The sequence below is a fragment of the Ovis canadensis genome, chromosome 23 (assembly GCF_042477335.2).
Source record: "Ovis canadensis isolate MfBH-ARS-UI-01 breed Bighorn chromosome 23, ARS-UI_OviCan_v2, whole genome shotgun sequence".
NCBI lineage: Eukaryota > Metazoa > Chordata > Mammalia > Artiodactyla > Bovidae > Ovis > Ovis canadensis.
In genome coordinates this window covers 55999096-56025874 of record NC_091267.1, presented here as the reverse complement: position 1 = coordinate 56025874, position 26779 = coordinate 55999096, and the positions used below count along the sequence as shown (strand labels likewise).

General features: G+C 46.0%; 1 protein-coding gene across 4 annotated transcripts in view; it reads left to right on the top strand.

Moving 5' to 3' along the window:
* Window positions 1-26779, top strand: part of PIEZO2 (piezo type mechanosensitive ion channel component 2) — a 256765-nt gene that overhangs the window by 173518 nt on the left and 56468 nt on the right. For 2 of the 4 annotated variants that reach the window (XR_011252350.1, XM_069568657.1), the window contains exons 8-19: window positions 552-774; window positions 3230-3349; window positions 5512-5550; window positions 6505-6643; window positions 7665-7813; window positions 10235-10465; window positions 11111-11234; window positions 13976-14256; window positions 15268-15416; window positions 17378-17551; window positions 25584-25795; window positions 26235-26395. Coding sequence is in view for 3 of the 4 variants with exons in the window: in XM_069568657.1 (XP_069424758.1) it covers window positions 552-774; window positions 3230-3349; window positions 5512-5550; window positions 6505-6643; window positions 7665-7813; window positions 10235-10465; window positions 11111-11234; window positions 13976-14256; window positions 15268-15416; window positions 17378-17551; window positions 25584-25795; window positions 26235-26395 (2002 nt within the window). In the remaining variant the exon portion in view is untranslated. The remainder of the gene's footprint in view (window positions 1-551; window positions 775-3229; window positions 3350-5511; window positions 5551-6504; window positions 6644-7664; window positions 7814-10234; window positions 10466-11110; window positions 11235-13975; window positions 14257-15267; window positions 15417-17377; window positions 17552-25583; window positions 25796-26234; window positions 26396-26779) is intronic. The other 2 variants (XM_069568658.1, XM_069568659.1) reach the window with 1 other exon arrangement.

Genomic DNA, 26779 nt, shown 5'->3' with positions numbered 1-26779 from the left:
AAAATGAACTTCTTAATGAATCACATTTACACAACTTCCCATTATATAATTATATCTGATTATATAGTAGAAATCTACATTAAGAAAACACTTATTGACAATTGAGACATAAATTTCTAATAAGTGTGCAAAGATTTGGTATTAGCTAGATTTTTGAACCAGAGGAAAGGCCATCTGGGTAATGTTGGTATGAATTTTATACATACACAAACATACAAATGTATGATTTAAAGATGCATATATTATATATGGGGCATCCCTGGTGACTCAGACAGTAATGCTGCAATGCTGGAGACCCGAGTTCATTCGCTGGATTGGGATGATCCCCTGGATAAGGGCATGGCAACCCGCTCCAGTATTCTTGCATGGAAAATCCCATAGACAGAGGAGCCTGGTGGATTACAGTCCATGGGGTCACAAAGAGTCAGACACAACTGAGCAACTAAGCACAGCACAGCTCATGAATGTGTCAGACAAGCTGGTTGTATTCTGTGGATCAGAGCCAGATCTTTGTTGCATCTTTTTAATATTTCTTTTTTGTTTTTAAACAGGTTGTTTGGTATCAAATCAGTCATTCAGACGGACTGTTCCAGCACATGGAAGATCATTGCCAACCCCGACCTGTCCTGGTACCACCACGCCAACCCCATCGTCCTGCTGGTGATGTACTACACGCTGGCCACTCTGATCCGAATCTGGCTGCAGGAGCCCGTTGTAAGGACCAGAAGTTTTCATGGTCTTGTCTGCAAAGTAGCAGGAGACTCCGGGGAAAGGGTTCGTTCCTATCAACTGCTGACTATAGTATATCCTGAAATAACTATAGTGTTCTTATCAGAGTGTTTTGTTTCCACACAGAGCCCTAAGCAAGTACAGATTCTATCAGATCAAAGACCAGCTTCCCTGTGTTAGCATCCCCCAGGCTGCTCAGAGGGCTGGTGGTGAGGGCAGTGAAGCCTCGTTTTCATTGAGCACTCGCTAGTTGCCAGGCCAGGTGCTGGGCTGTTTACATACAGGTGCTGTACCCATCTTAGACATGAGGAGACCAAGGGTAGAGAGGTAAATCACGCACTTGATGAACAGTAGAAATCAGATTCAAGCCCATGTTTGCTGACAATGCAAGGGTCTCTGACCACGCAGACTGTTGTCATGGCAACTGGAGTTTCCTAAAGCTTAGACCTCTGACCTCTGATGATATGATGGAGACTGACCACCCAGACTGTTGTCATGGCGACTGGAGCTTCCTAAAGCTTAGACCTCTGACCTCTGATGATATGATGGGGATGTCCCCATCTCGGTGGTGCAGTAACCCCCAGGGTCAAAGGACAGGGCTGAGGACTGGGCTGTTCCCTGTGGGGTTATTCATAGAATGTGGTATGTTGGGGCACCATTAGGGAGGACAGCTTGTGGTCCCTTTCTTTTCCTTTTCAGTGACAGCAACTTCAGTCCCTTTCGTTCTCCCAAAATGACTATAAGAAGCTCAGCTGTGAGGGAGATAGGTGGCATAGACGGGGCTGCTATGCAAAACCTCACGGCCACATGCCGAGCGGGGTAGGGGATGCTAGGATGGGGGCAAAGGTGAGATCCCAGGCTGGCACTTGCTCCCCTCCAGCTCCATGCACCCGGTCAGAAGCCAGGCTACCAGTGTGTACTGAGGACCAGCCAGCATTTCAGACCCCAGCCTGGGGCCACAGGTAGAACATCGGCCCAGAGGAGGTGAGGGGCTGAACGTTTTACAAAAAGAAAGGCAGCCCCCAAATATGTGAGCAGTTGACGGCACAGGCGTCCTTGTTTGCTGGGGGTCTGCCCCTCCCTGTGTGTAGGGACCCTCACTCTGGCCCACAGTACAGGCGTCCTGTTTACAGGGGTCTCAGGTCTCACTTTCCCTGGACCCCGAGACAGCAGTGGTGACAGGATGATTCTAGGCTCACAGAGAATCCCAGTCACCTTGGTTACCTTTTCCTCCGAGTCTCTTCTAAGATATGAGGGCGCCAGTAAACCCCTTAACAGTGTTGCTGCGTTTTCTTCCTGCACAAACACACAGGTATGGGTACATGTAGACGCACACATAAAACTGTGTGAAAGAAGTAAAAATGTGAGAACTTCTCTGAACAACGTCTTAGGCAATGATGGAAATGACCTTTATGCCTTCAGGTTCGTAAGAGTCCCAGGTGCCCCTGGCTTTCCCTTGGTGCCTCAGGCAGGAGCTGCTGGGCTGTTCCAGCCTCTCAGGCCCTGGAGACTCTCAACCTCCTTGGCCCCAGGCTGTCCAGGAGCCAGGGAAGGCAGAGAGTGGGAAGGACAGGCCACATGCCAGGCCACAGCAGGTCCTACCCTACAGCATCTGCGGGTGTGTGTAGAGCAGGGTCTCATTCATACCAGGTCAACCCTTGGGGGGGTCAGTGTTTTAAATGGGGTTGGCACTCAGGACTTCGTCATCAAGGCAGTGATGGAGGGCAGGTGCCTGGTTGTATTAATATCATGGTTCCAGGTGGCCTGGTAGGTTTCATGAAAAACATGAGTTCTGCAATAAAAGTCTGTGATGTAAGTTTGAGAAAGAGAGGAGCAAGTGCCTGGAGCTGAATGTAAGACTCGGGCTCCCTGGGGTCTGGTGCTCTGTGTGGATGCCAGACCCCGGGAATTGGCAGCAACACTGAGCGCTCTCCCTCTGCCCGCAAATCAATGCGTGTAAGCGCCCTTTCATGGGGCATCTTTGTTGGAAACCATCCTCAACCACCAAGTGCGTACTGATTCTTCCTCTCTCTATCCATCTCTCCTGGACCGACTGTCTGATTTAGGCCAAGGTTCAATTAGGCAAGTGGCAGTGTTAGGCAGTAGCTGTGTTTTTGCTTAATGTTGCGTGTAAGCTCTAGATGGTTCTGCCTTTAGTGAATGTCTCTTTCATAAGAGTCCCCTGGCAGGTTCCATGTGCAGTTGTGGCCTCTGTTGACTTTGCTCGGCCCTCCTCCTGCAGGTCAGAACATACATGGAGGCTCGTAAGGAAGCATGGGCACCTGTTCCTGTAATTCACAAGGAAGTCTGCTGTCCCTGCGTTTACAGGGTGGGCTTTTGGCCATTTGTGAAGTGTCTGGATGAAAGCCCGTGTAGGGTGTACGTTACTTTAGGAGATCAGCACGCGGGGGCAGAGACGAGCAGCCCTGTCTGGGCTCCCAGGCTGCTGAGGGACCTGCTCCGGAAGCAGGGCTGTCCTGTGGGTTATTCTGTGTCTCAGGTGCAGGAAGAGAAGACCAAGGAGGAGGACAGAGCCCTGGCCTGCAGCCCCGCGCCCATCACGGCCGAGAGGAGGCGGAGCCTGTGGTACGCGACCCACTACCCCACCGACGAGAGAAAAGTAAGCCGCCAGGACAGGGGTTGTCTCTTGTTTATTTTCTGCTTTTTATCATATTGCTGAATACAGGCCATGTGAGTCCACGTGCAAACCCAGGTTGTTCAGTTTACAGGGGCTGTTTGATGGTGAAGGTTAAGATCAGAGACATGGGAGCCCAGTGCTTGGAAAGGAAATCCCAGGCTCTGTCAGACCCAACCTTTTACAGTTCAGTGCTTCCCCTTGAAGCCTCTCAATCCCAGAGAGAGTGGTCTTAATTTTTAAAGATAATTTTGCCTTTAAAGCAAAACAAAACAAAAAAACAAAACGATCCCTGGCCCTGGGCAGTGACAGCCTAGGAGCTGGGATGCGCTGTGGAGAGTGATTCTATGTTGGGTTGGCCGCCGTGGTGACCACGACCGCTCACACAGCCACTCAGGGGACACCAGCCAGTCCGCGTGGACATGAAGAGGGAGCCCCTCCCTGCGTCAGGCTCACAGTGTGGGCGCCGGGGCCGAGAGCACGGCTGGGTGCTTCTTAAGCTTTTCACCATTTGTTCACTATTTTCACCATGCCCCAGCCACTGACTTGTTACAGCGACCCATTGCAATGTTTGGACCACAGATGCTCACACTTCTCTGGTGGGGTCATATTAGGAATCAAGCAGGAGATTCTCTGATTGACTCAGTGGCAGAGTTTCTCTAAGACACTTGGTCCTATCTGTGCACCTGCCTGTTGAGGGCCGAGAGATGGGGGAACAGTGAATGAACTTCTCAGGGCACTGCAGCCTGAAGGAGCAGCCATGGTGCCCAGAGACGTCTAGTGTCCTGGAGCCCTTTTGTCCCGTCACACACGTGCCATCCTGCTCAGGTCACTAAGCCATGATATCCATGGAAACAGCGTGAAAGTTTCCAAGGTGAGGGCCGTGGACCATGGCTGGGGACTCCCAAGACCCTTCCTGGGATCCACGGGCTAGAAACAATTTTTGTAACAACATTTAAGAGATCTGCCTTTCGGCTCTGCTGACACTTGCTCTGATGGTACAAGAGCTCCCGCCATGGCAGCAGCAGGAAGCTGACGGCCACGTGTACACAGGAAACAAAACAGAAAGGTCAGTTCCACTCAAGAATACTCTTGATAAACCAGAAATAGTCTTTGCTTTTCTTAAATCTCAACCGTGGGGCACACGCTTTTTTAATATTCTGGGTGACGTCAGTGGAAGACCCCCTGAAGTCCTGATCCCTCGAGGAGGAGAAGTGCTTGGCTGGTGAGTGGACCCAGCTGCCATCCATGTACCACAGGTCTACGTGCAAGAACAGCTGATGGACAGTTTGGGGGGTTCAGGCATGAGCTTTTGGCAGACAATTACTGGAAAAATAAATGGAGTGGTCTTTTGAGCACAACATTAAAGATATGCAAAAGCATATTTTAATAAGACAACACCATTCTTTTCACTATTTTTAAAAAGATAACTATTTAGATAAAATTATTCATGTGAACAAGCCAATTTTTAATGAATGAACAAATGAATATTTTTAATGCCGCAATTTTAATTTCTAGCACAATAGATATTGATGGGTATGACTCTCATAAGTAAAAGTCTTCAGGATCTTCAGTGATTTTTAAGAAAGTAAGCAAGTTCTGACCCCAAAGGTGAAAGAACTGCTAGTTCAGCAGATGCTTGTTATTGGGGAAACTGGACCCCCCACCTCTAATACAGCTGAAAGTCACAGCCATGTCATAATTCTTCTGTTGTGGACAGTACGTAAATCTTAATGCCAATCTGTACTACAAGTCAAATTTTCTTTATTATGAAACTTCAGTTCCTTGAAAAGTCAACGCTTTCAGAATCCGAGAGATATCTCAAAGGGTCTTAGAAGTCTAAAACCAAGCAGCAATTCTGTGAGAACAAAACACTTGAAAAACAACATCAACTTTTTCAGTCATGTGGTTAGTGACTGCTTGCTTATTGTGATGAAAGACAGCATCAGAAACTGGAAATGGTTACAATAAACAGCAGCCTCCAGCTGCATCATTGTCCCTTTATGTTTTGCACTGTGATGTTAACACACTTGCATGCTCCTGGCTGAAGGATCGAGTGCATGTGTGCTGAGACTTTGTAGCTGTGTGTAAACATCACATCGCTTTCTGCTCACATATTAACATGCTGTCCTGTATTCCTTTTGCAGCTTTTATCCATGACTCAGGATGACTACAAGCCTTCCGACGTTAGTATACCCTAGAATTCTCATTTCTGCGCGCAGAAAGTGATGGAAAGGGCACATAAATGGAATTAGCTCCTCTGAGTGTAGTTTTATGCTCTATAAAATTTTCATACGTTTTTGAATACTATTTTGCAGAAATTATATCTGATTTATTGCTGTTAAAACATTGACTCATATAACATGAGCTCGAGTATAAACATATAAAACGTATTTAAACTTTTAAAAAGCCACGTTGGAGGGCTTTTTCTCAAAAGGCGTTCTGCTCTGCAGATATGCCTGTTCTATGATTTGAGTAGAAAGTCTCACATGTCTGTGGACACACATGTGTATGTGTGCCTGTCTATGTTTATATGTATCTGCATAAATAACAAATCGTAAAGCCAAAGAGACCAGAGGGAAAAAGTAGGAGAATGTATTTAGTGTACGAGATGCTACAACATGGAAGTTGCAGGCTGCAGTGTCAGGGAGAGACCGTAGGGTTGTAGCTAACCTGAGACTTTGCTGGTCCTGAGGGCCACGTGGGGTATGGGACAGGTGGGATCAGGCTGGGGTGGGAGGAGGGGGGAGGGCAGGCAGCAGCTCCAGGCCAGAACCCAGTCTGTCTGGAGATCCTATAGCTGGAGGCGGGCTGGGAGCTGAGGCTGGAGGGAGACCAGAGCAGGCCCTGAGCCCTCTGCAGCCTTTCCAGGCTTCACGCTTCACACAGAGAGCAGGGCACATAGCATGGGTGCAGCAGAAGTGGTCCAGCTCAGGTTTGCCTTGTTATGTGTGACTCTGTGGGTCTGGGTTTGGACGGCGAGCAGGGCTGTCTTGCTGGCAGGCATCACTGTCCACAATGCCCAGCTTCCCCTCGGCTCTGCAGCGTCCAGTGTGCCCACCTAGCAGAGCAGAGGAGGGGGGTCTGTGCGGGAAACCAGAGCTGCTGTCCCACCTGCCTTTGCCCCACGCCCCTGGCAGGGCCTGCTGGTGACCGTGAATGGCAACCCCGTGGACTACCACACCATCCACCCCAGCCTCCCACTGGAGAACGGCCCCGCCAAGGCTGACCTGTACTCCACACCACAGTACCGCTGGGAGCCCGCCACTGCCTCCCCTGGTAAGAAGCCTGTGGGACTGCAGCCTGCAGAGCTCAGCATCTCTTGTCTTTGGTTTATCCTTCATCGGATGTGGTTCTCTTTCCTTTTCATCTCTAGAAGAGGTGTTTTCCTTCCACAGTCAGTCTGATGAAGCCCATTTCCTTAGATTCTGTCTAGATTTTGCCCCTATATCCTGCCCTGTGCATTCTGTCCTTGGTACAAAATAAGTGACCTAATGGAGGTAAGGGCTTCCCAAGTGGCACTCATGGTTAAAAGAAAAAAAAACCCACCTGCCAATGCAGGAGACCTAAGAGACACAGGTTCGATCCCTAGGTTGGGAAGATCTCCTGGAGAAGGGCATGGCAGCCCACTCCAGGATTCTTGCCTGGAGAATCCCATGGATAGAGAAGCCTGGTGGGCTGTAGCCCATACGGTCGCAAAGAGTCAGACATGACTGAAGTAACTGAGCACAATGGGAATAAACTTTGAAAAATAGAAGGTAAAATATTATTTGAAACAAGTCATCTTGTTGGCAGTGTTAAACCTACATGCATATCTGTGTTTTAGTCTTTTTGTAATTTGATTCCACTATCGTGGTCCATAGTTTTCCTGGTTAGTGTATGAATGTTTTCTGGAAGAGTTCTTTTTGTCTAATAAGAAAACCAAGAGGCCCAAAACTTTGACTAGACCTTTCTCCCTTGTCCCTCAGTTTATCCTATTGAAGCACTAGTGGTAAAGAATCTGCCTGCCAGTGCAGGAGATGAAAGAGATGTGAGTTTGATCCCAGGGTCAGGAAGATCCCCTGGAGGAGGAAATGGCACTCCACTCCAGTACTCTTGCAGAGAGAATCCCATGGACAAAAGAACCTGGTGGGCTACAGCCCATGGGGTCACAAAGAGACATGACTGAATGACTTAGCATGCAACAATCCTGTTGAAAGAGAGCTGCTTGTTACTAGAGAGGACAAATTTGTGCTTGGGATGCTTATATGAAATTCACCTATGTGCATAAATTGTTATATAAAATAATCTGTCCCTCTAGAAAAGAAGGAGGAAGATAATGATGAGAAAGAAGAGTTTGAGGAGGAGCGGAGCCGGGAGGAGAAGAGGAGTGTCAAAGTGCACGCCATGGTGTCTGTGTTCCAGTTTATCATGAAACAGAGCTACATCTGTGCCCTCATCGCCATGATGGTGCGTATGCGCTGGAGTCCCGACTTCTGCTCAGATTCCACCCCACACCTTGCTCTGTCCTTGGGATAACGTTAGCGCTGGCCCGGATGGACTGTGCTCAAGCCCCGCTGGCTCCAAGCCCCACTGCCTCCTCCCACCAGCGCGACTTCATCTTCCTGATGTCTTGGCAGACAATGGCTGCTTCTGTTAATTTTTCATAGGATCTTTATACTATAGATTTCAAAATCATGTCCTCCTCTATGCCACTTAGCCTGATTTTAAATATTAATACCTGTCTCTCAAATTAACCTATCAAATCAGACTGTCCCCTGTTTTTCGGATTTAAAAGGGCATGTCGGTAGTTTTTCTAAGTGGCTTTGAAGGTGTTCACAGTTAACAAAGACCACTTTTATTTCTCTCAGATGATGAGGGTTATAGTCACATCTTGGATTTGAGTGAGACTATTACATTTGAACTGGAACAAATGCTTACCAGCCTGAGTACCAAACACTGAGTCCCCAAGAGCATTTTCCGGTTGTGGCCATCTTCCCTGGGAGCTCCCCTCGGCAGCAGACTTTTAATCACAGCAGATCTCTTCTTTTTAGGGCAGTCCTAAGCAGCTGGGTCTGTTATGATGATAGGCGTCTTTATTCAAAAACACAGTGCGAATATTCCATACCTTCAGATGATCCTAGAACTGCACACAAGAAAGAACGTGAAGCAGATTCTACCCCCCAACAACTGAGGGTCGTGTGTGACTGAGGCCTTAAAAATGAGAGAAGTTTAACAAAACGTTCCCAATTTGTTTTCCTCCCTTTTTCATCCAAATAGGAATCGTGTACAGGGAAAAAAAAAATTATCCTGGAATTACAATATCTGTGCAGATTACTCTCCTGGGTCATCCACACAAAAGTGGCAAGGTCAGATCTGAATTTTGTTCTGGGATAAAGGTATTAACTATTACTGACCTCTGGTGGCTCAGCGGTAAAAATCTGCCGGCAATGCAGGGGACCCGAGTTTGATCCCTAGCTTGGGAAGATCCCCTGCAGAAGGGAATGACTACCCACCCTAGTATTCTTGCCTGGAAAATTCCATGGACAGAGGAGACTGGAGGGCTACAGTTCTTGGGGTCACAAAAAGTCAGATGCAACTGAGCGACTACCACTTTGATAGCACCATTTCCAAGGAATACTATTTTTCATGAAAATAATTCATGACTTAATAATAGCTCTCAGTTTCTCACTTAATTTTAATAAAAGCAGTTTTAATTTCCATTTTGAAATTTCTGTACGTTTTAAACAACAATTTTAAAAAACTCTGTACTTTAAAAAACTAGCTTTGATTTAGGACACATTTGCAAGTTGCTGAGAGGAAGTATTTGTTCTGTGCTGACTTCATTCATTTATCTTATTTATCTCAATACTTATCTGCTTTCCAGAAGCAAAACAGACATAAAACATTTCAGACTTTGCAATAACCCTTGAAATTCATGATAGTTAAGAATATGATTGAACTCAGCCTCAACTAGAAAATATTTTTTTAAATACATTTATGTATTTTTAATTGGAGGATAATTGCTTTACAACATTGTATTGGTTTCTGCCATACATCAACATAAATCAGCCGTAGGTATGCATATGTTCCCTCCCTTTTGAACTTCCCACCCACCTCCCACCCCATCCCACCCTTCTAGATTGTCACAGAGGCCTTTTCACAGAAATTTGGTATTGAAGATTATGGTAAAAGAGGATAGATTTCTTGAGGTTGATGATATTCATGAGCCTGACTTTCTAGAATGTTCTGGAAGCTGCCCTTTGAGATGTGTTCTAGGTCTGCCAGGGTTTGGTGTGACTGGAGGATGTCCTGCCCCATACAGGACAGAAGCTGAGGCTGGGCTCTCTATTCCTGGCTTTACTACTGGGGTGAAGACATCTGACACTTCCTCCTGGCGATTCCCTGATGGGAATCGGTGGGTCAGCTAAGGGGACCCTTGAAGCCAGCTCATCTGCTGACCCTGTGGTCCCGCAGCTTCCATTTCTGAGCCCAGCTTGGCCACAGTCACCCAGCACCCGGGAAAAATAGCCGATCCCAAGCTGATTTGGAAGAATGGAGGAGGAAGCACTTAGGGTTGCATTTCATCCAGCAAATCCAGTGAAAAGAAAGACATCTGGGCTGAAGGGCAAAGGGCACAGAGTGAAGCCGTCCCCACCCTCGCTTGACCCTCTTCCCTCCAGGAGGTTGAGGGCAGTGTCGGCTCACAGGGCAGCCTTGCTGCCTGCTTCGTCCCCTATGCAGCTGGGACGTTTTCCCCACAGTTTCACCATGATCCTGCCCCCTAGTGTGAATGTCACTGAACTTTTCCTTGTAGACCACGTCTAACTCAGCAGAGTGGGGACTGTACCATATACTGACTGCCCCGCTTTCTCGCCCTTCCCCCCGGAGGCCTGGAGCATCACCTACCACAGCTGGCTGACCTTCGTGCTGCTCATCTGGTCCTGCACCCTGTGGATGATCCGCAACCGGAGGAAGTATGCCATGATCAGCTCCCCCTTCATGGTCGTTTACGGAAACCTGCTGCTCATACTGCAGTACATATGGAGCTTCGAGCTCCCTGAGATTAAAAAGGTCCCGGGTTTCTTAGAAAAGAAGGAGCCGGGGGAGCTCGCCTCAAAGGTAAGTGGGCAGGGGTAAACAGGGCAGGGCATTCAGACAAAACAACGGTAATCAAAACAGTCATATCCAAGCAGGACTGTGCAAAAGTAGGTTCCAAGAATTCAATGCTCCTTGAAATCATTATTTTCTTTTCTCTTACCCTCAAGAAAACGTTAATATAAACGTGTTGGCACTTAGAAAAACTACCCCTTCAGCTTCCAGAAAAGAATGGGAGGATTCAGGGACTCTGTTTGCTGGGATGAAATGTTCTTTTCCCCCCATTTCTGTGGATTTCTTCAAAATAAGGAACACTGTACACGTAACGGGGCTCATAGAAAAATACATCTTCCTCTTCTACTTGTGCTGAGGTCCCAGGCAGGAAGGAGACCCCTGGCCCACGTCAGTTTCCAGCCCAGGTGGTCCTGTGCCTCTTCCTGGAGCATCCCAGGCAGGAAGGCACCCCGGCACTGGACCGCACACCAGCGTCCTCAGGAAAGGAGATTTAAAAGCTGGCGACTTTCAGATGCAATTTAGTAGGTGCCTGACGGTCTTGAGTGGATGGGCTTATGCAGCGTGCTCCCTCTGAAGGGCAGGGAAGCATAGTTGTGGTTGAACATGCTTACACTTCAGAGGCGTGATGCTCTCATCCCTATTGTCTCCTTCCAGATTCTGTTCACCATCACATTCTGGCTGCTGCTGAGACAGCACCTCACAGAGCAGAAAGCTCTCCAAGAAAAGGAAGCTCTTCTGTCTGAGGTCAAAATCGGAAGTCAGGAAAATGAAGAAAAAGGTAATTAGTGCGTGCAGTATGACCGGAAGAAGGGCCCCAGAGGACATCCCTGGAGGCTCTGCCCCAGACCAGAAGGAGGCCAGGCGTGGATGTGAGCGGATAGATGACCGTGTCCCAGGGTTGAATTCCTGCCCACATGAGCATCCACTGGAGCTGCAAAGACCCTGGGTCATTTGATACATACAAAAGTGCTCCCCAGTGCAGGGCATTCCCTGGGTCCTCCAAGGTCACAGCTTCTTGATTGTTAGTACCAAGAGAATGACTCAGATCTCCCAAATTCAAATCCTCTTGCCTTTTCAAAAACGAATATACCACAAAGTCAAAAAAAAAAAAAAAAAGGAAGATGATGTTTTGATGACACCTTCTGTAGTTTTAGACCCCACTCCATGGGTCAAATGAGAGTCACTTGCTCCCTACCTGTGTGAATGTGCCAATAAATACAATAAAATTTAATGCTCATAGAACAGCTTGGAGACCATTAGTGAGGCGTGTAGCATTGTCTGAAAAGGAAGCCGTAAATGTTCTCAGAGGCAGGGCTGGTAACCTTCAGATTAACCCTGTCAGGAGGAGAAAACCAACTCATCTTTTTCTTATAGTTTCTCATTTAGACCTAAACATTCATTGTTTTTCAGCAACAAAAGTCTTTAAGGTTTGAATCTTGACTGTTTGAGTTTGGATGTCTGTTAACACAGTGATTAAATTCACCAGTTACTTTATGTAAAGAACTGCCGGGGTCCAGCCCTGGTGGATCCAGGGAATTCGAAGGGTGGATGGCGTTGGCGTGAGAAAAACTTACTTATTGATTGATATAAGATTAGGTTAAGAAACTATAGTGTAGTAGGAAGATTAAGTGGAGGAAGAGGGCTGAATAGCTTGATTTACGCAGAAGACCAATAAAATTCCAGACAAGGAATTTGCACCATCTACGTTGGGCCACCGGCGCTCGCTTGAATATCTAAGGGTGCCTCGCCTTAGGCTCCCTTTTGCGTGGGTCTTAACAGCCAGGGCAAGTAAGTAGACTTGGCCGGCCTCCGCGCCCCAGGTGGAGATTCAGCCTGAAATGAAAGTAAAGAGCAGAGGGAGGGAAAGGGAGAGAAGAAGAGAGAGAGAGACACGGGGGAAACCAGTCCAGCGACTGGCTCCGGCTCCTATTGTTTAGAAGGCCTTATATACCTTTGATAAAACATGGAGATCAGTGGGTAACACAAAGTTATGCAGCGTTAGCAGTCCAGACTCTTATCAAAACCAGGCTTTTCTCTCTGCATACCTAATTGTATACACAAGTCTTAGGTAATTTACATCATCTTTCAGCCAAAAGGGCCAATTAACATTTTACAGCCTTTTTTCTGATAAGGGTTTGTCAACCAGAAGACTTATTTGTGTTGATCTTCCCAAGGGCTGGTGCCACTCTCAGAAAACACTAAATAAAGTTACATTCTTACACAGCAAAGATATAGCAACTTATAACAAGTAGAGGGAGTACAGTGATTTACAGCAAAAGAGAAGCAACTAACTCAAAAGTCTAGTGTTGCTAACACCAAAACTACTATGTATCTTTTTCTACATCCTGCTTACATTGAGTAACATCCTTCCAGGTGCCTAAAAGATAAAGAATATGGAGGCCTGGCAGCAGTCATTGAGTCAACAGTGAAAACCCTCCACCAATATAATTTTTAACTCTTTAGAAAAGGCTCTGTATCTTTGAGATGCTTTCAAGCTTTGTGCCTCTCGTGGTTGGGGGGCTGTAAGCAATTCACAAGCGTTAAGAGGTCTGGGGAACCTGTTAGGCAAGCTAGAGAGCAATCAGAAGGGGTTAACTGAAACATCCCTTTCAAATGCAGAAGACTAAAGCCCTGAATTGACTTTTTTCCAGAGAATATCAGAAAAGTGGAGAAGCAGAGCACAAAAGCCGGCAGATTCTTATTTTTTTTTGGGGGGGGGGGTGGATGCTCAGGAAATTCCAGGGGGAAAACCTGAGGTCTGATTAGCCTTGCCATCAGAGCTCTTGCCGCATGACCTTGTCACGGGAGGAATTCCTCACGCTGGCTCCCGGCAAAGAACAGTTCATTTAAGATCAACAGTTACTCTGACCTCTCACCCCACGTGCATTCCCCCTCACTCTGTGGATCTCCTGGTCATTTGAATAAGTTATTCAAATGATAGGTCACCTTAGGACCACAAAGATGAGTCCTATATGTTACCATATTTTAAAGTAAGACCAAATAAGCTTTTACTTCCAATGCATAAAATTATTTTAAATTTAGTTAAATTATAATTAGTCCTGAAACCCAATTTAAATTATATTTGGTTTTGACTCAATTTTTTCATTCTATAAAATCATACTTTCTGGTTAACATTATTGCCAATAACCCAGATTCAATAAAAGACTGCTAGAGGCACACTACAGTCAGAATCTGAAATTGTCAGCGTTAGTTTTGTTGAGTGTTATTTCTCTTGATCCTACAGTAATTATAGCTATTGGACAATGCAAGTGAAATAGGTGTTATGAAAAGCTTGTATAAAAGTATTACAAAATGTGTTTCTTTTATGTTTCAGGAAGGTTAGGAAAGTGAACTATGATTAGTTCTATAAATTCTACCTTGTTTATTAGAACTGTCTAAAATTATTTTAAATCATATGGTAATGCCTAAAGTGTGTGGCACCCACCTCACATGGGTAAGAGCGTGTGGTTCTGGTCCAGGGACCAGCTCCTCGTAACAGCAGGGTCTTCTGTCTTGAAGATGATGAACAGGATGTACAGGTAGACAGCGAGGCTCAGGAGAAGGAGGAAGGAGAGGAGCCGAAGGAGGAGCAGCAGGAGCGGAGAGAGGAAGAGGAGGAGGAAGAGGCAGACGAGCAGGACGTGATGAAGGTGCTGGGGAACCTGGTGGTGGCCCTGTTCATCAAGTACTGGATCTACGTCTGCGGGGGGATGTTCTTCTTCGTCAGCTTCGAGGGTAAAATCGTGATGTACAAGATCATCTACATGGTACTCTTCCTCTTCTGTGTGGCCCTGTATCAGGTGGGTGCTTGTGGTCCCCGGGTTGCCATCCTTGCATCTGTCCAGGGGTGTGCCTGAGCTTCTTTCGGCGAGGCTCTGAGTACTGTGACCTCACGAACACACCGTGTAAAGGGGTCGATGAAGAAAATTGGTTAGGGTGGCTTCCTTGTCTTATACAGATGAAGGGATAAAGATGTGGTATATTTATACGATGTACTATTGCATAACCGTAAAAAGAATGAAATAGTGCTGTTTGCAGCAACATGGATGGACCTAGAGATTATCATACTAGGTGAAGTAAATCAGACAAATACCATAGGACATCACTGACAGGTGGGATCTAAAATACAGCACAAATTGACTTATTTCCAAAACAGAAACAGACCTACAGACATAGAGAACAGACTTATCATTAACCTAAAGGGAAAGTGGGAGTAGGGATAAAATTGGAATTTGAGATTAACGTATACACACTACTGTCTATAAAAGAGATAGACAAAGACCTACAGAATAACATAGGGAGCTATACCCAGATTTTGTAATAACCTATAAATGAAAAGAATCTATCTGTCTATATTATATATATAATACCTATAGCTGAATCGCTTTGCTATACACCTGAAACTAACACAACGTGCGTGCATGCCAAGTTGCTTCAGTTGTGTATGACTGTGACCCTAATGACTGTAGCCACCATGCTCCTCTTTCTGTGGGATTCTCCAGGCAAGAATACTGGAGTGGGTTGCCATTTCCTTCTCCGGGGGATCTTCCTGATCCAGGGATCGAACCCAGGTCTCCTGTATTGGCAGACGGGTTCTTTACCATCTGAGCCACAAGGGAAGTCCTCAGATTCCAATCTACATTATCCCAACTCTATGAGCAAGACAGCCTCAAAAACTGAAAATGAACTTGACTCTGCTTTCAGACATGTGTGAATGGAATCACCTGTTTTTGTTGAATGGAGCAGGTATTTTTGTGAGTGTTCCACTAATATGCTTTTTCCTGATTTGTTGTTCACCCTCTGACTCACAGGTGCACTATGAATGGTGGAGGAGGATTCTGAAGTACTTCTGGATGTCGGTGGTTATCTACACAATGCTGGTGCTTATCTTTATATACACATATCAGTTTGAAAACTTCCCAGGCTTGTGGCAAAACATGACTGGACTGAAAAAAGAAAAGTAAGTAACTGTGCTGGAGAGCAGGGTGGAAAGTGACCCACCGGGTGAAGTCGTGAGGGCGTGTTGTTCCAAACACCTTGCCAGGAAGGAAGTTTTAGTAAAACCTGACGTCATCACTGGCTGTGAGTTCCTCCAGAACAGAACTCATTGGTCTTGGTTTTTTGGGCTTCTCATAACCTAGGCCTGAGCTTCTGACACATAATAGGTACTCAGTAAGAATTGACTGGACAGTAAATTCTCAGCCCCTTGTTAATGAAATGGCTTTTTCTAGTGTTTCATATGAAGCTCACCTGCCTGGCTCCTCACAGACATGTGGTCTCCCTTCCTAACCAGAGGCTTGTAACACAGAGCATCAGCCTTCCTCCCTGATGGAGCCAGTGCTGAGATTCTAAGGAGTTGTTGTTCAGTTGCTCAGTTGTGTCTGACTCTTTGCAACCCCTCCTGGACTGCAGCACACCAGGCTTCCCTGTCCTTCACCATCTCCCAGAATTTTCTCAAACTCATGCCCATTGAATCGGTGATGCCATCCAACCATCTCATCCTCTCTCATCCCCTTCTCCTCCTGCCCTCAATCTTTCCCAGCCTCAAGGTCTTTTCCAGTGATCTGGGGCTTCCCGTCAGGTGGCCAAAGACTTGAAGCTTCAGCTTCAGCATCAGTCCTTTCCATGAATATTCAGGGATGATTTCCTTTAGTATTGACTGGTTTATCCCCTTGCTGTCCAAGGGACTCTCAAGGAGTAGTTGGCATGGAAAACTAGCAGTGATGAGCTCTTTCACATGCATGAAATAGACAGGACTCTAGCCTTTTCTACTCTGCTCCTCTAAACTTCCTAAATTCCTTTGGAAATCGAACCAGGACTGGGCATAGAGCCAAGTGTCCAGAGGAGGAAACATAGAGCTGAGCACCTTGCCTGAGCCAGACACTCTTGTGCACCTGAATATCACCTGGAAGCCAGAGGGAGTCTGAGTCCAGTGGAGTTTACATTCTAGTACAGGAGACAAATCAAAAAAACCTACTTTATGTGAAATAAATTACAAACTGACACATCTGTGAAGGAAACGAAAACAAGCTGAGGTGGTGAACAATGGGGACACAGTAGCTAGAGATGGAGTGGTTCAGGCAGACTTCCCTGAGGAGGTGTCATTTTTAATTTTTTGGCTGCACCACTTGGCATGTGGATTCTTAGTTCCCTGACCCGCACGGATTTCCCATGCCCTCAGCAGTAAAAGTGCCGAGTCTTAACCACTGGACCACCAGGGAAGTCCCAGGAGATGTCATTTAAACTCTTGAAGAATAAGAAGGAGCTTGTCTTTAGGAAACTGGGTTGGGAGCTGAGAGGTGGAAGAAGATTCCAGGAAAAGAGAACAGCAAATGCAAAGGGCCTGTGGCAGGACAGGGTTTGGTGAGTGTGCTGAACAGCAGGAAGGCTCACCTGCAGGGAGGGTGGAGGTCAGCCAGGCGCCTGGAGGTGCAGGGATCCTAGGTGATGATGGTTTGTGTCTCATTCTCGGTGAAACCTCAGGTCTTTAAAGCACCCTTGACTGGCAGAGAAAGCAGTGATGTGTGGGGGCAAGAATAGACACAGCCAAGTGGTCAGCCAGCAGTGGTGGTGGGGGAGGTCCTGTGATCGAGGATGGCGGCCTCACCTAGAATAGGAGGCACTAGAGAGGAAACAAGAGCACAGATTCCGGAGATGAGGGTGAAGGGATGTGGATGGTGGAGACAGGAAAGTGTGTTGGGGGAGGGGATGTCCTGACTTAGGCATTTTGCACGAGGTGGACGGTTGTGCCAGGGAAGACCCGGGGGGGGGGGGGGCGAGAACAGCTTAGCTGCTTCAGGAACATGGGGAAATGGAGACTTCTGTCTTGAAAATGTTCAGTATGAAATCACCGAGAAATAGTCGAATTCCGGTGGACATTTGGGTACAAGAGCCCACCGGGGAAACCGCCCCGTTTCACAGGCTGGAGGACCTTGGCCTGAAGCAGTTCACGGTGGCCGAGCTGTTCACGCGCATCTTCATCCCCACCTCCTTCCTCCTGGTCTGCATTCTGCACCTGCACTACTTCCACGACCGATTCCTGGAGCTCACCGACCTGAAGTCCATCCCCAGCAAGGAGGACAGCGCTGTCTATAGGTGAGCGCATGCAAGCTCAGCCAGACCCTCCCATCCTCTCACTGAGAATCTCGACCTGTGCTTGCCATGACAGTCAGCCTCTGAGTGGGAAAAAATGTGGAGTATTTGATCACACTTTATGAAACAGTAGGTAGTGCTTTGGGTTTCCTAGGTGGTGCTCGTGGTAAAGAACCTGCCTGCCAGTGCAGGAGACATAAGAAACAAAAGTCTGATCCCTGGGTCAGGAAGATTCCCTGGAGTAGGAAGTAGGACCCCACTACAGTATCCTTGCCTGGAGAATCCCATGGACAGAGGAGCCTGGTAGGCTACAGTCCATGGGGTCACAAAAGAGTTGGACATGACTGATCAACTTAGCATGCACACGGATGGTGATTTATTACATTTCATGGGTGATCTTGACAGACATGTGAGTTGGTCCAGAAGACCTGTGCAGACTGAGGTTCCTTTGCAGTGGCAATGTGTCTTTTGTATCTGGGGTGGTGGGGTGTTTTTAGAACGTTTACAGAATCTGGCTAAATTCAGAGGGCGAGTTTTCTGTTGCACTGACAGGTAGTAAGGAAGTCTCTATGAGTGAAAGCGTAGTACAGAATTCTCCTGTTTTGGGAAGGAAGGACCTCAGCTGAAAGGTTCTGCCATCTATGAGTAACCAGAGTAACATTTAAGGAAAGAGTGAGGGCAGTGTTTTCTGTCAGCAGTTCACTGTTGCTGTCTTCCATCAATAAATACTAATACAAAGTGTTTCCAAGTAGCTGATGGGATCTGTCTCACCCTGGCCATGTGTGTGGAGCCACAGTCGGTCAGCACACATCCATAGGCCTGCTCCATCTCAGGAACATTACAGGCATTTGCTTAATGAGCCTTGATACAGATTTTCCTCTCTGCTTCACATAATAGGCTGTGATTCAGCTTCTGGAAAACCCTTGTTGTGTAGATGAGGGAGCAAAGTGCTGCCTTCAGAGGAACACAGACACCACAGGTGAAAATTCCCAATCCCCTTCTCAAGGGAAACAGTGAGTCCACGGAAAGAAGATGAAGCAGTAATTTATCAGGCACAGCTCATGAAATGTCAGACTGTGAACATTCTGCTGTGCTAGGGGGTGGTTGTTCTTCAGTTGCCCAGTCATGTCCGACTCTTTGCGCCCCCATGGACTGCAGCATGCCAGGCTTCCTTCCTTCACTTTCTCCCAGAGTTTGCTCAACTCATGTCCATTGAAATTATGCCATCCAATCATCTCATCCTCTGTCACCCCCTTCTCCTCCTACCCTCAATCTTTCCCAGCATCAGGGTCTTTTCCAATGAGTCAGCTCTTCACATCAGGTGGCCAAAGTCTTGGAGCTTCAGCAATCCTTCCAATGAATATTCAAGGTTGATTTCCCTTAAGATTGACTGGTGGAATTATGGAAAACTGAATGTGTTGAACAGGGTTTCCTTAAGTACGTGAACGTGATTTAATTATGTGGCTTCTGAGAAAGGATAGCAGCCTCCTATCAAGATGCGTCCTTCTGTTTTCCTCTACTATCCAGCCAGCCCGTAACCCCCTCACCTGTCTGGACAGGACGGAGGCCCTGTGGTCTGGTCAGTCTGAGGCCATGGCTGGCCCTCATCTGGCCAAGGCTCAGCCCCTAGCACCCCCTGAACTGTTACTTTTCCAAGAGAACGGAAAGGGCGAGGCAAGGATGAGTAATGTCAGCAGTATGCATGGCTTCAGGTCATGGGATTTCATTTTTTGGTTCTGTGAAAAGAAGAGTTCAAAGGACTCATCCAAGTTTGGTGTTTAGGGATTTCATGCAGGAGTTTCATATAAAAGTCCCCAAATTTCTACCTGGAGCATGGGGCATGTATCCCATCTTTTTCACAACTCTTTTCCATTATCATGTTTTCCTTACTAGTGATTTTTAGTCCCTAGGACCCTAGTAAGTCAAAATGATGAAGAAAGAGGTCTTTTCAGAATTGGATTGACTGTCATGCTTTGCCTTCTCTGTTCTTTCCCCTCCCCCCCCAAAAAAAAATCCCAAATTGGGAATGATCAGTACATTTTATCCCTTATATTGATTCTGGTCCTGTTGTTTCTATGAACAGCCAGCTATCCTTTGCCTGTTTTGTCTGTTGTTTGTGTGGTTTGTGTCTGCCCTGTAGGCAAGTGTCATTTGTGTCTGAAGCAGAATTCATCATGTTGAGCCTTCTAGAATTTATAGTTAGCATTATGAAAAATTTTATGACAAATCTTATGAGAAATTATTATTATTTCTAGGTAGACATTGTCAGGAATATCATTTCCCTTATATATTGATAAAATAGACACTATAACATAATTACAACATAATTATTATGCAATTAAACACTTAATAGTAAGATACTGAATGTCCATTCCTTATTTAAATATCTGTGACTGCCATGTGTCAATAATTTGTTTTTTTAATATAAATTTATTTATTTTAATTGGGGGCTAATTACTTTACAATATTGTATTGGTTTTGCCATACATCAACATGAATCTGCCACGGGTGTAAACATGTTCCCCATCCTGAACCCCCCACCCACCTCCCTCCCCATACCATCCCTCTGGGTCATCCCAGTGCACCAGCCCCAAGCATCCTGTATCACGCATCGAACCTGGACTGGCAATCCTTTCCACATATGATATTATACATGTTTCAATGCCATTCTCCCATATCATCGCACCCTCCCTCTCTCCCACAGAGTCCAAAAGACTGTTCTATACATCTGTATCTCTTTAGCTGTCTCACATACAGGGTTATTGTTCTTTCTAAATTCCATATATATGCGTTAGTATACTATATTGGTGTTTTTCTTTCTGGTTTACTTCACTCTGTATAATAGGCTCCAGTTTCATCCACCTCATTAGAACTGATTCAAATGTATTCTTTTTTAATGGCTGAGTAATACTCCATTGTGTATATGTACCACAGCTTTCTTATCCATTCATCTGCTGATGGACATCTAGGTTGCTTCCATGTCCTGGCTATTATAAACAGTGCTGCGATGAACATTGGGGTACACGTGTCTCTTTCAGTTCTGGTTTCCTCGGTGTGTATGACCAGCAGTGGGATTGCTAGGTCGTAATAATTTGTTTTAGAAGGTACTATGACACGTACAGAAATAGAATGACTTTTTAAAATTTTAACTTTAGAAAAACCTCAGAAAACAGTATCTTGAATACAGATACTCAAAGGATTTTATGTTTTCTAATTCTAGAGAAGGACCAAGAATTAATGTTTTACGTGGTATTTTATTTGATAAGTGCACTCTGGACATTTAAACCTTTACAGGTCTCTGACCAGATGTGTGATTCTTTGGGGGAGGGAGGGAGGAAGAGGCTGTTGCTGTCAAGTGTTTCAAACCTGACTCTTGTCTGACTTCACGGTGCTGCCGAGCCTCGCTGTCTGGACACTGCGGTGCATGAAAGGTGTTGCTGACATACCTGGTGATGCAGAGCTTGCAGGACACAGTCAGCTCCTTCTCTCTGGCTAACACTCTCCTCTTTCTGTCTCCGACTGTCTCCCCACTGCCGCCTTGTGCTTCCTGCGTAGCCATGCCAAGGTCAATGGGCGTGTGTATCTGATAATAAATAGGTGGGTACTTCAACGTTTTCTCTCTTGGCTCCTTTTTTAAATGGTCTCTGGGGGTGTTAAGCACTTTATTAGCTTGTAAATGAAACTGACATCATCAGACAGTGGACATGGCCTCCAGGTATGCTGTGGATGTCTTTTGCAAACCCAACCATTCGGTGTTTGGACTGAATGGTGCTGCTGAGTGGACTGAGAGGTGGACGAGGGTCTTCAGCTGGCACTCGGCATTGGTCACCCTTTGGTAGAATTAGTCCTGGGCTTGCCTGCGAGCCCATGTCCCTCCTGAACATGTAATCAAGAGCTCAGCTCAAGAACCAGCTGCTCCACAAACCACCCATCTCTGCCGAGTCCCTGCTGAGCGTACCGGCCCTTCCTCTGAGTTCCTGGAGCACTTTCTCTTTGCTGCCGCCTCCTGACACTGGCCTTCAGCCCCATCTGCCTGCCTGTCTTATCTCCCCTGCCCACCACCTCTGCCCCTCAGGCCCTGGGTCCCTTGTACAATCCACCGCAGGGCAAATATCTCACCTACTGTGGGGGTTTAACCACTAGTGGGTATTCCTGAATGAATATCAACAACAATCTATGGTTAAGAGAAAATTAAAACACCAATTTCTTCAAGTATATATCTACTTAAAAGAGCATCATATAGAAGGATGGTATTTTACATGACAGATTTCACAATATGTTTGCCTTCTGCAAAAAAAAAAAAAAAAAAAAGCCAAGTTGGGCAGCGTGCCTTATAACACATGCTCATAACCACAGGTAACAAAGGGTGAGCTCTGACACCTGCTGTGTGTGGAGTTATCCTCAAGTGCCCAAAAGAGAAGAGTCTTCAGGTCTAATTCACCAAAGCTCTTCTTACTCTATTGAGAGAATTAAAATATCCACTCCCATAACTTCACATCTTAAGTAATCAAGTCAGTAATTTAGGTAGTAGAAGCATGTATTTTGCAATAAATCCACTTAACAAAATAACTCTTGGAAAGATTTTTAGGTTTTCTACTCCACTGTCTTTCCTCTTAAGAGGAATGCTGAGGCTGATAACCAAGTAGCAGACCCGAGGAGGCAGAACATCTAGAAAGAGGTGTAAAAACTTAGTGCATCTCTGTGGAGATCTCTATGGAAGAGGAACGAGGTCGGGTGGGCCCCCTTTGGGGCCGGTTTTGGGGGCAACCTGAGAGAGAAATGTCAACCTCAAGTTTTTAGCTGCCAGCTAGAGAAGTAAGCTCCAGACTTGAAGCATAAATCTTGAGCAGCCATATCAGTCTTATCCCTCCTAACATAAAGAACCACACTATATCTGTCTCTCTCTCCCTCTGTGTTTCTGATAAAGTCTTGACCATGTGCTTTAAGAGGAGGTGCCTGGGTTGCCCAAGGGGCAGAAGTGGTTTGTTGGGCTGTGGCAACTGATACACTCAGCCCTCCATATCCGTGGTTTCTGCGTCCATGGATTCAACCAAAAACATTTTTTTATAAAAATCCAGAAAGCTCCCCAAAGCAAACTTGAATTTGCTGTGTGCGAGTTTCTATTTCCATGGCATTCAAATAGTATTAGGTATTACAAGCCATCTAGAGATCATTTAAAATATACAGGAAGATGTGCATAGGTTACAAGCAAATACTATAGCATCTTATACAAGGGACTTGAGCATCCGTAGGTATTGGTGTCCATAGGGGTCCTAGAACCAATGTGCCAAGGATGCTGATGGTAGAGTTGGCTCCCTGCATTCCTCTTGAGGAAAAACATGCCCATCAACCCTGAACTGACTCAGGAGTTCTCAGACCTAGATGCAGTCATCTAAAATAATTAAAAACTTGAAGCATTCCACCATTAGCTCAGTCTTCTTTCCAGTGAACTTTCATTTTTGTCTGAATGCCCACATTTTAAGAAAAGTCAGAGCTGTGCTCCAGGGAGCACTTGCCCTAACAAACCCTCTCTCCCTGCACAGTGTGTGCTTCAGAAAGGCTGCATGTGAAGTGTGTCCAGTTTTGAAGGGACTTCTCTTGATTAGAATGATACGGTGAACCTTTTCTTGAGTAAATAAGCTTTCTTTCTCCCCAAATTTATTTTTGTATGCTCAGTGCTGTTTAATAAGGAGAATACTGTGTTTGTAAATGGGAGTTCCAATGAAAGAGGGGACATACCTATAACCAACTTCTGGGTCAATCACAATTTAGGCTTGACCTTATAAGATGTGAGGTAGGGCTGTGTTAAGGACAGTGGCTGACTGGTAAAATTCTGATGGTGTGAAAACTTGCAGGAAGTTCCAACTGAATTTGTAAACAGACTGATTTGGAATATTTTAACAGGAGCAATAGTTAGTTCTCCTACATATACACAAACCAGGGCCATTACACCTGATCCTGTGTACATGTGTAACTGAATCCCATTGTTATAATTAACACATAGTAGATCAACTATATTTCAATAAAATTTTTAAAAAATAAAAGAGTAAGGAGCTTTGCCACTTCCCCTTGTTAGTAAGATGTCTAGTTTAGGCTTGAATCTAAATCTTTTTGATTCCAAAGAGCATGCTTTTAACATTGTTCTGGATTGTCCCAGAAAAATGCTATGAGAAAAACGAAAGCACGATGAAAGGATTCATATAGTTTCTTTTAAAGTAGAAACTCCAACCATGCATTGAAAATACTTTCATCCAGAGGCATTTTACGTACACAGATTTTCTCAGATGAATTATCTAGCTTAAGAAAATGAGCAAGTACATACAAGTAGAAAATAATGTTGTGGAAATCTGGCTATAATGTGGATTATCAAAGCCAAACTGAAAGGTGAATTTTTTTTCGATCATACGATTTAATTAATTAATTTATATTTTGAAGTATAGTTGTGTTACAGTGTTGTGTTACTTTCTGCTGTGCAGCAACGTGAGTCAGCTATATGTACGCATATATCCAAAAGAGAAGAAAAAAATAAGCAAGTACATGTCAGCACACTTTCTCAGAACATTCTTTGCTCACTAAATTAGCAATTCGTTTCTGACATTCTGTGATCTACCTGCTTGACATCGCTAAAAGGAATTGTTTTTGAAGGAGGACCTCTCTGAAAGTCCAAGGGCAATGCATAATCTTGACCACAGTTCTCCAATATCACAGGTGTTTTAAATGCAAAACCAACAAGTTGCATATAAGCTTAGATTTTTATCTAGCCGAACTTCTTCATTTTGTTAAAAAAAGAAAAGTAAAATTCCAGAGACATGAAATTGTCTCAGAGTCAATTACAGATATCACAGATATAATATTACAGATAAAACTCAGAGTATTACAGATATGATAACATTATTAAGTATCTGTCTTGTGACAGGCTGAAATGAATAAATTATTGCAAATGAGAAGGATTACCTAATGTCTACTTTATTGCCCACAAACATTCCTTCAAACATTCATTTGAATATGAATAAAAAGATATACTCTTTAAAAACTGAGGAGCAAGATCATACTCATTACTATTCGCTGTGGACTAAGCTGGACCCTCAAGAGCTGCTGAGCTCCCTAAGGCTGCAGCCCCCTCAGCCAGGCTCCCGCACTCTTCTCAGGAGATCTGGTCCCGCAGCTCACCTGGTGCCCGAGGATGGGGTGTGATACAGGCTTCTTACCCCCGGAAGCATTTGCATCCACTGCATACGCTTCAAATGGCCACAGGATGAGATTGGTCCATGCAAAAGTTGACTGACATTACACATTATTTAAGAATTAAAAAAAAAAAATCCCTCCTTAAACTGTGAATGACTTGATTCCTAGGGGATGGTTTGCTGTGTTTCTAAGAAAGCATGACCTGACTTGCCTCAGCAGTCTCTGCGTCCTGCCCTTCACCACTGCAGCACCGTCCATTCTCAGATCAGCTGCCCAGCTCAGGGCTCCCAGTCAAAGCACGCTGTGGCCGCCATCCTGGAATGCACATGGCGTTAGGGCCTCTGCACCCGGCATACAGGAATGCGATAGTAGATGACTATAGCATGATGTGTGATCTCTGACTCTCCTTATAACTCTTCTGTTCTCATCTCCTTTTTTTTCCCTTTCTATTTCCATTACTTTGAGCAGCATCAAGAAAAAATTACCAATCCACCACAATGAGTAAGTCCCCCTGTGAAGCCATGAAATGCTTGCTCTACACGATGCCATTTCATGCTTCTCCATCCTAAACTCTGACCATTTTCTCCTGCGGGAAAAAATGTCAAGTTTAGGTGTTGATAGTTCTCATGACTGACTCATCACTAGAACCTGAATTGGAAGAGCTCACCAAACCTGAGTTTACAGTTCATTTTTTAGAAAGAGCTTTAAAAAATAAAAAGCAACCGGATGCTAACAAGCCCACATGCCAAGCTGTGTAGTGACTTCCATTTTGTTCATCTTCCTCCACATGCCCCTCACTCTCAGCTCCCAATGCCCTTCCCTCCCTGACTTGTCTGCTCTCTGCTGACAGGCTGGCCCACCCCGAGGGAAGCCTTCCAGACCTTGCCATGATGAAGCTGACTGCCAGCCTGGAGGTGGCAGAGGTCAAGCAGCTAGCTGGGCCTGGGGAGGAGATGCCAGGGGGATGCCCTGCAAAAGCCAAGAAGGGCGAGCCTGGCAGGGACAGCGAGGACGAGGATGAGGATGAGGACGAGGAGGATGAAGAGGAGGAGGAGACGTCAGGTAAGCCGCCCGCCCAGGAGCCGCTCGGATGCTGGCTCACAGGTGGAGGAAACCAACCGCTGACTTGCTCCAAGTGAATCAAACATATACTCATTATATAAGTATATAATAAGATATGTACTCAATATATGCTCAAGTATATACTTGACCCTGGCAGTGAGCTAGAAACTGGGGGAACAAGCCGTACACACCAGGCCTCCACTCATAGCTGCACACATGCCCTGCCTTGCAGATCAGAGGGACAAGGGACCCATCAGTACAGGCCAGGCCTCCACTCACAGTCGCACGCCCTGCCTTGCAGATCAGAGGGACAAGGGACCCATCAGTACAGGCCAGGCCTCCACTCACAGTCGCACGCCCTGCCTTGCAGATCAGAGGGACAAGGGACCCATCAGTACAGGCCAGGCCTCCACTCACAGTCGCACGCCCTGCCTTGCAGATCTGAGGAACAAGTGGCACCTGGTGATCGACCGCCTCACAGTGCTGCTGCTGCGATTCCTGGAGGGCTTCCACCAGCTGCAGACATTCCTGTGGTGGATCCTGGAGCTGCACATCGTCAAGATTGTGTCCTCCTACATCATCTGGGTGTCCGTGAAGGAGGCAAGTGATGCCGTTCCGTCTTTAGGCCAGACCCAGCCAGGCGTCTGCTCCAGCTGGAGCCTCGGGCCACTTAGACTTAAGGTCCGCACGCTGAGCGCGGGTGGGTCAGAGATGGACACTGACTCACGGGTGTGGCTGTGCGCCATGTGCCCACCCAGTATGGATATGTCTGAATTCCGCACAGCTTGAGGGCACCGCTCAGGCGTGTTCTCTCCCAGGAGAGGTTCCTGAAGCTCCAGGTTGGGCCGAGGACCCCCTGGGTGTTCTCCCAGAAGCCTGTTCACCTCTGTAGTTTCAACTGCAACATTACTTAACATCACCTGGTTGTACACCTGTCTGCTTACTAGCTGTATATCTGAACACCCACAACCATTTCTTGTACAT